Source organism: Pomacea canaliculata, linkage group LG13, assembly GCF_003073045.1.
Source record: "Pomacea canaliculata isolate SZHN2017 linkage group LG13, ASM307304v1, whole genome shotgun sequence".
Taxonomy (NCBI): domain Eukaryota; kingdom Metazoa; phylum Mollusca; class Gastropoda; order Architaenioglossa; family Ampullariidae; genus Pomacea; species Pomacea canaliculata.
This window is the reverse complement of record NC_037602.1, coordinates 14,362,121-14,373,888: the sequence shown is the minus strand read 5'-3', so window position 1 is coordinate 14,373,888 and position 11,768 is coordinate 14,362,121. Positions and strand designations below refer to the sequence as shown.

The 11,768-nt window shown below is 43.0% G+C and overlaps 1 protein-coding gene across 1 annotated transcript; it reads left to right on the top strand.

The window, feature by feature from the left end:
- The first annotated feature begins 1,623 nt into the window (after positions 1-1,623).
- On the top strand, positions 1,624-7,067 carry LOC112554118 (gonadotropin-releasing hormone II receptor-like). Its single transcript, XM_025221719.1, has 5 exons — positions 1,624-1,871; positions 2,236-2,355; positions 2,938-3,001; positions 3,856-3,947; positions 4,265-7,067. Exons 1-5 carry the CDS (start codon positions 1,775-1,777, stop codon positions 4,345-4,347), a joined length of 456 nt encoding a protein of 151 aa, XP_025077504.1. The 5' UTR covers positions 1,624-1,774; the 3' UTR covers positions 4,348-7,067.
- Positions 7,068-11,768: the final 4,701 nt, after the last annotated feature.

The following is an 11,768-nucleotide window of genomic DNA, read 5'->3' as shown; positions in this document are numbered from 1 at the left end:
ACATAGCATCAGAGTCTGCTTCACCGGATTGATATTGGATTTTAAACAAGCGAACAATCTTTGTTGTGTCGTTCGCTTTTTTTCTTTCCCGAATAGTTTTCCGTTCAGTGTGAGCGATATCCTGTACCCCGTGCAGTCCTCTAGGTTTTTTTTTTTTAAGCGTTCTTGCATTTAAACAGTTGTTTGCAGACAGGAAGGTTTGAGCGGAAAGGTTTGAGTCCGTATGCATCAATTAAGCTTAACTTGTCATTCATCTCGCCTTTTCCTTTAATGGAAGCTAACCCTGTCATCATAATGACCGAACTAGCCAGATGGCTCAGACGGTATTCCAAATTAACAATCTCTATAATCTGCTGCAATCTTATCTCACCATTTCTGTGGACGTTGGTTGCTGTGGTTTCCGTGCGGCGGAAGGATCTCGCCCTGCCGGCATCACACTGCGTCTCACGCTGCAGCGAGCAGGCGCGACCTCCTCTGGATGAAAAGAGACATTAACCGCTACTTGTGAAATATATATGCCTGGTCTTGGCCCTCCGACTGCTGACGGCTGTCAGACTAAATGAAGCGAATGTATTATTCCAGTAGAAAGCTTCCGGCCTCTTGCTGTGGCCTGCTATGAAAGTGTTGTGACGGAAGGAAGACGGAAGATGCTTGGACAGTCTGGCTTGAGACGCGCGTGGGGAAGCGATTATCAGACCAGCTGTTGCTCCAGACCATTCCCTTGCTTATTGGAGAGTGAAGATCTTGGTCCTCAAGTCTCCCTGCTTCTTCTTGGTGTTCTTCTCTTTCTGCCTCCTGTATTTTTCTGATTCTTTTTCCTCCTCTCTTTCTTCCACTTTTTTCTTTGAATACAAAATTGGATTTATTGTGAATACGAATACGAATACGGATTTATTGTGAGCATAATAGAGTGCGTTGTCGTTGCCAGCGTTTTTGTCGTCTAAACCTTGACGAGGGCGATGGCAGTGGTCATGTATGTTTGCGTGTGTGATCCTGTGAATATTTGGCATTCGTGTGTTAGTATCTGTCTATGTGAGTGAATTTGCATGACTTTTCCTCTTTAAAAAAAAAAGTATCGCTGATAAGTCTGCTCGTTCTTTTAAGACTTCAGAATATTAGGTTGACTGCGGGAGTTTCGCAGCCAGACGATTCCTTTAATGAGGTGGACACCCATGGGTGTCTGCCTGCTGCACAGGCTGGGGCAATCCTTCTGGCTCCATTGACAGTCGGTTGTCTTGTGTCTTCCGAAAGAGAGGGTAGGGAGAACAAAAATAACACCAAAGACAGTTTTCAACGGTGAGGTGGGAGACGAAGAGGGTGTGGATTGTCTGTCTACTTGGTTCTGTTAGCTCGACAAATAAAACAGGATTGCGTCTGTACACAGAGTTAGTAGGAAATCTGTTTTACTTTGAAAAAAAACATCGAAACCACTATCGACAGCTGTCTTTCAGATGTCGTTGATAGTTGATATTTGAATTCAGGTTTTTCATATGTTCCTTTGTTTGTCTGTCTCTCGATCTCTCTGTCTGTCGTGCATGTTTGTAATTTTAAAAGTATTATTGGCTTTTGTTTCTTGAGACATTTATCTATCTTTAATCTTGACTCCGTTCTTTAGCTAAAATATCTGTTAAACCACGTGCGTGTTTCTGTAAATCAGAGCTTCATCTTTCACGTGGAAACTCACCCGAACGTCACCTGGTTCACACAATGCGTCACTTACAACAGCTTTCCTTCACCCTCCTACGAACTGGCCTACAACATCTTCAACTTCATCATGGTCTACGCCCTGCCGCTCCTCGTCATCGTCACGTCATACATGCTGATCCTCGTGCAGATCACGCGCAACATGCGGAACGTCACGGGCAGCCCACGTGAGTGTTGTGGTGGCGTCCTTCATTTGTATATTGTCCTCTCTCTCTCTTTCTCTCTCTTTCTCTCTCTCTCTCTTATATATAAATAAACACACATATAGAGAGAAGATAATTAACAATCCCACAGACATATTTATGAATTCAAATAGTTTAGGAACAGACAATAAACTGGAAAGAAAGCCACATTCTACGTCTCGACCAGAGTAGGAGTAACAGATTGCGTTTCTCTTGTCAAGCAGCAGGCGGTATATTTCACCAACAAATTACTTTCTTCACTCTCGCCAAACCAAGTAGTCGTGAATAGGTCCCTGACCCTAAGGTCTGCTTGGATGAAATGAACACCACTCACTCAATCTGCTTACAGCTGAGATCGTCCACGTGACACGGGACGGGGCCGTCAGGACGCGCCTCATCGTCCGGTCGTCTGCTCCCTGGAGACTCTGCAAGGCCAAGATGCGAACTTTAAAAATGACCCTTGTGATAGGTGAGGAGTCATTACAGTCTACTTTATCTATCTGTGTGGGAGAGGGGACGACTAGATTTCCTGATTTTTTTCCATATCAATGTTTCAAATATTCAGGTTATCTCAAAGTTGGTTGGCTTAAAAATGAAAAAATGATTTTTGTTGTTGTTGTTGTCGTCGTCGTCTTCGTTGTTGTTGTTAAAATGTAGATGATGAAAATACGTGGAATTGTTGAAATGGGGCGCATGCTGTAAAGATAGGAAATAAGTTGGTACAGCAGAAACAGAAATGGGTATCTCTTGTTTCGTCTGACCCCAGAAAATGCTCCACAGAAAATGCTTTACTCATCCAAAATCCTTTAAAGAAATTTTCTAAGATAAATATTGGAAATCTGTTGATTATTGTTTAAAAAAAAGATAAAATGTCAGCAATTATTTCTATGCCAAATGAGTTCTCCCAACCTTGCTGATATCAATGTATTGATACTATCTATTTATCTATTTTGCACCTTTGTGGTCAGTGTGAGTTATAGTCTCTTCTCCTTCTCAATATCCTTTCTCACTTTGCTAACATTCACTGCGTCTGTCTACCTGTCTATTGCAGTGAGCGTCTTCATTATCTGTTGGACACCTTACTTCTTCATCTTGTCCTTGCACTGGTTCCACAAGTAAGTGGTAAATCGTATAAATATGTCAGAATGTGGCAAACTTGTGCGTGCGCGCGCGTGGACTGATACCTGATCCCATCTACATCATTTGTCCAATCCCCCTAAAGTTTAGCAGGAATTTTCGCTTATGACTTGATTGCAGGGTATGTTCGGTTATTGTACGTTTCTACTTAGCATGTTTATATTTTCCTATTGTAGCATATTACCATTGACTTTAGATGAACAATACCACGCAGACAAATTGCGACATACGTGAACTCCGCACTGAAGAGGTGGACAACCTCGGGTACCGTTGTGCCACCAGTCCTCCCCTGTCCTGTCAAGTTAGAGACCTGAACAATACAAATGCTTCAGCATTTCGTTCAACAGGCCACCGCGCACGAGAAAGCTTGACTCAAATTAAGTGGAAGATTTTTTTTTTAGTTGACAATAAAATCACACCTTGCAGAGTTCGCTGAACATCGCACCTTGGGAGGTCGAACACCCAGTGTCCCACATATTAGCTGGTGCGCAATGCTTTACAGAATAAATTAGCCGTAAATTTCTTCTCTACTGGTCACAATGAAGCATTTTCTCAGGTTTCTTGTACATAATTATCACCTCCCCTTTCTTGGGGTTATTTTCCCTAGTCGTCCTACGTTTATGTTGTCTGTTGCCTGTAGACAGTAGCCAACCATGCAATGAGGGATCTATAATTTGGCGAGGAACATTCAGATGTGGGCTACAACTTGTGGCCTAATAAGCTTTCGCTTGACCAATGATAGAGAAATTAGATACAGATCATAGGGTGTGAGTGTGGCTCCGTGTTCTAACTACACCATCCAGAGACTATTTTCAGACTTTTTGTTCGACAGGGACTGGACACAGGAAAAACTCGACCACAAAGTCCAAAGAGCGCTGTTCATCTTCGCAGTTTCAAACTCTTGCTTCGACCCTGCAATATATGGTATTATATTTTCTTTATTATAATTTATATTATTATATTAATCTCTAATCTGTATACCACTCATCGCCCTCTCGTCAAATTTCTGTCCCTCCGTCATTGTATCTCCTTCGTTCTGTCTGCATATGTAAGCCAGGCATTAATAGGAAGAAAGTTCTCCAACTTTAAGGGAAATATTTGCTTAGGGTGAGGGCACCCAGGATCTGAAAAAGATGTTTTAAGTACCTCTCCCTTTCCTGAATAGTATATCCATTCCCATTTATCAACAGCTTGGAGTAGTTCACGACACACGGTGATTCTACTGTTTGTTTTTGTTCCAGGAATGTTCACGGCCACCTTCAGAAGGGAAGCTTCGAAGTGGGCGGAATACATGTACAAACAGTGTTTCCGGAGCAAGGTCTGACTAACGAAGGAAGAGAAAGCAGCGTGGGGGTAGAGATGGGGGTAGGGGTGGGGAAACCTTCAAAATGTTGTACCTCAACCTCAGACGTCTGCGAAGTGACCGCCGCCAAACTGAGGAGCCCTTCAGCTGCATCTACAAGTTTCAGTCAGCTCACTAATCATCTCAGTGCACACAGCCACCATTTGTCTCTTTCTGCCTTACTTGTACTTTCTTTCTATCTTTTTTTTTCATTTAGAGCCCAAGCTTCAACTTGTTAAAGGTCTACTAGGATGCAATTGTTTCCAATAATCCCATATTTCTGCTTAACCCTCATTTTATGTTTTTGTTCATTGCTCCAAGCCTTTGCTATTATCTTGACAATATCTTAATTGTAGTCACCCCATCTGCTGCTGTGCACAGGATGTGACCTCTGAACTACTGAGAGTCTACTTCCGGTCAAACATACTACTTTAAAACAACGTCTCGAATGTGAAGAAAAAGTGACTGAAGAACTTTTAGGAAAACCGAGACAGAGAATATGGGAAAGTCAAAGGTTATTCTGCTTGACTACACTAGGAAACCTGCATTCCTTCCTACTGAAGTAATATTTTATCTCTGTCTAGACTGGATGGGGGCGGTTGATGGGACACGTGACAGAAGTCCTGTGTGATTGGAGGAAAGACTCCTAGACAAATCTTAGTCTGGCGACATAAAGACATATGACAAGACAGGACAATCACAATACTTTATCATTCTTGCGGAAATTATTCCTCCTTGCTGTACATCATCTGTCGCTAAAGAAGGACTGGTCAGCAAAGGCTGATGGCTTTTAACAAATTGTACAAACACAACAGGAAAGCAATACAGTAAATCGAATATTAGAAATAGTTTTCTTTGTTGCTTAAATAATCTACGTACACAAAAATTTGTCTCACTTCTGAGCTTATGTTCCTTGTTAATGTTATGGATAACGATGAAGACGAAGATCGTATTCCTAAAAGTGCTTGTCGAATGATTTGTGGTAAACTTCGGAATTTTTTGTCTAAATTTTTGTATGAAAATATTTCACTGCAGATTGTAACCTCCTTCTCCCGTTCCTTGATTGTAGTCTAACTTCTTGTATCTTAGTTTGCTGCAGTCCTTCGCTATGTACCTGTAGGGTGTCAGACGAGAACCACTTTGCCAACGATTGTTACCCCATCTTTGCCGTCTTTGCCAAACATCACTACCTGGAAAGAAGCTCTTGCTCATGCGCCAAGACTACCAAAAGGATGTTTCCTATTCTCGAAGACTCAGGAGGACCAGTCCACTCTTTCACTTTCGTGTCAATCCTTCCTCTGGACAAAGCAATTTCGACTTGCTTCTAAGGTCTCTTAAAGAACAGCCTCGACAGAGTGTGGGTCGTGCCGGGTCATTGGGTCAAACCAGACCAGCTTACTTCCATTGACCTATTGGGTTTGTTGGTGTTCTTCTAGAGTAGCTACCGTACTTCGTCATCGTTTTTATGTGTTCTGTGTTATGAGATCCGGAGCAGCCTCCTCATCCGCTTGTTCTCGAATTTCTGGTTTCTCCTTTCAGTACGGGCAAGTAGGCTCCACGTGACACATCTGTAAAGTGAGGTTGGACAGAGGGACTTCTACAGATTATTCTTCTGTAAACCTGATGTTATGACTGCGGCAGGTCTTGTTCAACCTAGTCATTTCCGCTGTTGTTGTCCTGTATTCTTAATTAATTTGTATTCGGATAGACCCTTATCTCCACTCTTTAAAAACCGTTTTGATGCATCTGCCAGAAAATGATTGAAAGAACCCACACATATCTAAATACACACATTTCCTTCACCATGTGCAATGTGATATATATGACAAAGGTTTTCAGCAAACACAGACACACCGAGGTTCTTGATCTTCTACAGTGAACAGTGCTGCTTCCCTTTTCCCCCTGTACCCGGCCTGCAACCTTCCCCACCCGTTTCTCAGTCCTGTAGAGCGCGTGTTCGCGCAGACCAGTGGTTACCTGTGACGACCCACTCTTCTCTCTTTGTTTATTATGCTGTTTGTTATCCCGATCACGTGACTGCATGCAGCTGCGATAACCAGCAACATTCCACCTAAACACGAAGCCTGGAAGAGGACGACGAAATGAGAAGATATGAAGAGAAGACAAAAGCATCTCACTAAAAGAAGAGTTTGAAAACAGATTGTGATGAGTTCAAACAATTGCACAAAGATGAAAAGGTTATGGGAGTATAACAGCCCCAACAATGTTCTGTTCTGTCAGTTATCTGTTTTATTTAGGATTTATTAATGGGAGATTGTGAGGGGGAGAGGGTGTGGGTGTCTTTAATTTGCCCTCGTCATGACAGACCTTTGAAGTCGATTGTATATAAGGGAAATATGTTTGTGTGAAACTGCTGGTGTGTCCGACACCACAAATAGTTCCTGCAGTGTCGCATTCATTCAAGTGTGACGCGCATGCGCACAATTAAAATTGTTTTTCACACACACACACACACACAAATAACTCCGATGTATATAGTAAACACTGTAAATGTTCAACTGTTTGGAAGGTTTTTCATCTAACCCTGACTGCTGTAAGCTCCTTATATTGAGGAGCGGCGACTACTTTTCACTAAACACACCAATAAAGGCCTTGCTCACTATGTTAATCTCTTGGACTGAGCGGTCTGTCATGCTATTGTTGTTACTGCTGTTGACAGATCTTATGCCAATAAAACTGTCTCCATGATACACATGGTTTCTTGTTCACACACGGTGTGCATGGAAAGGTTGCACGTTCCTCATCTCTCTTTCTCTCACCCTCTCTGCCATGAACATCAAGCCACATGTTGTGTTGCTTTAATCTTAAGAAAGGATTCATCACCATTTTTCTCACTGTGTCTTTTCTTCCTATTTTTCTCTTTCTGTTTGTGTGCGAGTATGTATGCATGTTTTAAGCGTTTTTATGTGTTGTATGTTTGTATATTAAAGATTTGTTTAGCTTGAGTATGTTTGATATACGTTATAACAAAGCAAAGAATGATGGATTATCGATGATGGATTCTGATGATGATGAGCAATCGAAGCCCTGACGACACACCCCGACATAGAAGTATAGGACCTCTGACATTAGCACCTGGATTTACCCGCCATACTCGATTCCTTAACAAAGGAAGAAAAAAAACATGGGTTCTGACTCGGTCTGCTGATTAATTGTGTCTCAATTCACAAGAATTTGCAGTCTGCGGTTCTCCGCCTTGTCGCCGAACCCAACATGCACCGATGTAAATCCTCGTTTTGGTTTATGATGTGTGGCAGCGGATGAGAGATAAGAGGCCTGGTCATTGCAACAGGCACATTAGGCTTGTCATGGGAATGGTGATGATGCCAACTGTTTACGACAATGGAGCCAGGTCTTGAATCAAACGCGACACAGGCACGCACACATTTCTGTTGATGAGCCCCAGTCACAGCTAGCGGGACCTCGACACACTGGGGACAAACCTGCAAGACGGGTGTGGGCCACTTCACCAACCTCGATTGTCTGAGCAGGTTTGCGACATTGGACTGGCAACTTGACTTTGCCGAGAGTGAGTCTGGAGTCCTGAAAGATGGCGACCAGTAAGCGGCACGCGAGGACCGGACAGGACAAGGTGATGTGACTGATGAGATGAAGATAGAGATGCTTTTCATGGAAACCCTGGGTAGAGGGCGGAAGGTGGAGGAAAACACTCACCGACATTTAAATATGCAAGAATGAAATATTTCCAGATTTGTTTTAATAAGTTGCTATAGTTATTCACCTCGGATGGAAAAATGTCCATGCTGGATGTGCCCCTGTACTGGTCTCCACAAAATAAAACAAGATAACACGCATTTGAGCTCCACGGGACATGCAATGGGATCTGGAATTAGTAGTACCTTAGCAGATTCTTTAATCTCCCTTTTTTGTCTCCTCGGTCTCATTCTTTCTCTCTCAATCTCTCTTCTCTCTCTTTCCCTCTCAGTCTCCCATTCTTTTTTTCTCCGTCTCTTCCCTCTATTTCTGCTTTTCTTTCTGTCACTCTGCATCTTCATTTACCGTTATCTTTTGTTCAGACTGTCTTTGTGTCTATGTGATTCTCTCTCTCTCTCTCGCACGCACACACGCACATTATACTCCATTCTCCTTCCTCGCTCTCATTGTCTGCACATCATTCTTTCTGTCTCTCTCACACACATGCAAATACACATATTATCCCACCATTCTCCCTTTCTCTCTCTTATTGTATGCACCTCAATCTCTTTGTCTCTCTCTCACACACACCGAGCAGTCGAAGGCCCTCGAGACCAGACCACGTCTGTAAAGAAGCGCAACCTGGTCCTATAGGAGGGTCATATGTGCTGAACCTTGAGACCAGACACACCAATGTATTCTTGTCAAGAGCAGCTGGCCACAACCTTGCGATGGAGGCGCTGGGGGCATAGTAGCCGAGATTCTTTTCAATGGCAAAACTTTTGCACCGACGGGGTTGCAGCTGCTGCCCTGGAATACACCAACACCTCATTAGGTCCAACCACACGCCAGGGAATTTTCACTTTAAAAATTTCCAAGCTAAGCCATAACTGAATACAAAGGTAAAAGTTTGCTTTAAGAAAATTAAAAACGAAAAGTAAACTTTTATACTTGTAAAAAATATTTGCGGCGCTTGAAATCTGGGTTTCACAGGAAATTAAAGTGAATTCAGAACTTCTGGAAACATCTGTGACCAAGTAAATGTCTTTCAACAGTCGCTGAACCCTTTATTCGTGCCATTTAAAAGGTGAGTTTCACAGGTGTTTAAGAAGTACAAACTAGTGCATTGACGCAATTTTAAAAGTTGGTTTGGCTTTATTTCAAATATTAGTTTGATAGAAGAACAGTTTAGCATGTGAGATTTGTAATTCTGTCATTTAATACAGAGTTTAGCGGGTTACTAGGGTTACTAGACACACGACAGTGGGGTGGATGTTCTTTAAACTGCTAGTTTAATGTTTGTAATAGATTGATGCCAGTTGTTTAATGGTCATTAAAAGTTTGGTGTCTAAGAGGTTTCTTTTGTTTCTTTTTTTTTCTTTTTTTTTGAGGGGAGTTCTATTGACCCAAGACGCGCACAGTCGGATTACGAAAATGTGTCCTGACATTTTCTCTCATTCGTAAAACGTTGGGAATAACATGTTCAAGGAATGAAGGGGAGTCATTAACAGCCCCACAGCCAGCTCTTCCACCCACACACTCACTAAGAGAGATGCCGATGCTCCGAGATTTGTGTTAATAACAAGCCTTTACAGGGGAGGCAACTCAGACAAGGGGAAGGGGAATTAAGCGCAAGGCTTGGCGTGTTTATTGCAGCCATGAAATATTTACTTTCACAACTTATCTCACAAGAGGCTCAGGGGCAAAGTGAGAGGTCATCGCGATGCGACGTGTGCGACCAAAGGACAGCACAACCGCAATAGTGGGGTCAGGTCTTTGAGGTCAGCAACGGTTTTTTTAGGAGACGGCGATTCTGACGTTTACCTTTCCACGTCATGAGGAAGATAACCGACGGTTGATGGACTTGCTCATCCATGCCCACGAGGTCGCCTTTCCGTGAAAATTTAATCGCGGGTGATCTAGCAGTCCTCTCCTGGGAGACGAGGAAGGGGTTGGATCGGGAGGGCGCTGTGGCGGTTAATGTTCCTTAGAAGATCGGCCATTGCAGGCTCGGAGCCTTTCAAACCCCTGCTCAGTCCTTTGAGTCATTAAGGCCTGTTGGCGAGGCAATAAGGCTACCCTTCTTTTAATAAACTCAATTCAAGATGCCTAGGTGATCTTTCTCTGTCTTTCACTCCCTCTTTCTTTTTCTCTACAAGCCTATAAGGGTCTGCCTAGGCTTAAAAAGCTTTACGACAACTGTTAGAAGATAATTTAAACTTAATTGTTGCATATAATAGGCATATCGGTCGTAGTGTTCGCCTGAATACACTTCATATCGAACTGTGAAAGCAGAGGAGGGGGTCATGATCCCTTGCGCCACTACCAGAGAGGCAGGTTGTGGCGGGTGCTGCTGTCAGGGTGGGGGCCTTCTTCATATCAGATCGTGGATTGCAGTGTTGTGATGAAAAAATTGTTTTCTATGCATGTTTTGCTTTGACAGTCGAGAGAGGAGAGTGGAGACAAAGGATGTGACTGAGAGACAGGACGCACCTTCTGACAGTAAAAGTGTTTTTGCAGCATTGACGCAGGCGGTCAGATACAAAGAAGAGACAAGAAAGGAAGTACGGCTAAAAAATACTTTACTTGTATTTTTACTGATAGCAATCAGTAAGCATCCCACATGGTTGTAACTAATCAATAATCAACACCCGGAAAGCACGACATCAACACTATCGCAGCCATATCAGCCATACAGATCAACACTAACCAGACCTCCACACGATCAAACTTCAGACACTCACGCGATGATATCTCCTTCACACACGCCAGCGCTTAGAAGTTGTAAGGCTGGAACAACAAAAAAACTTTTTTTCATGCTGGTCCTGGAAGGACGTTCATGACAGACAGACAGACAGACAGACAGACAGACAGACAGACAGACAGACAGACAGACAGACAGACAGACAGACAGACAGACAGACAGACAGACAGACAGACAGACAGACAGACAGACAGACAGACCATCAGCAACTGTTCGAAGGACCTTTCTTTCCTTTAACATGTTAGGACAAAAAATTGTGTGTGTGTGTGTGTGTGTGCACGCGCAAAAATATTGCTTGGACAACCATCGACAAATCTGTTCAGTCCGTTTGTTTGTTTCGGTTTTTTTTTTTCTAGTAGGGAATGCCTGTTTTTTATTTTAACATCCGGGCATGATAACGTCACCGCTGGAGAAGAAGTCGACATGGCCGACAAATTCCCAATTTCCCGTACCTTCGACAAAAGTTATCCAGTTGACAGTGACATTTAAGATTGAAAGATAAGCGGCCAGTAGAATTATTCTTTATGCAACAAATTCTCATAATGAAAATACAGTGAACTTTACAAAGGTCGTGTTGGAATCGCCATCAGTGGCCAGTGGCATAGGACGACTTTTCATCGCTGAACTCTGTCATCGGAAAGGTCACGAACCCCGATTGGCGCTCCGCGTTCTCCCGCCATTGCTTCACTTTCAACCAGAGAGAACTTTGTTTTGGTTTACATACAGTGATACATATCTCTGTCTTTCTTTCTCTCACAGTCTGCTTGCCAGTCTCAGTCTCTGAGTGGGTGGGTGAATGGGTGGGTGGTAGGTGAGTGAGTGATCACAAATAACGACTAGAAAGAGCCCCTATATCCCCCGCAGTGTGCGTCTGGTTTCCTTATTCTAAGCGAGCTTTCTCATTTCCCTCTTTTTTCTCCTGATTAGCGTTGCCACAGCAACTAATGCTGTGAATGGATCTTAT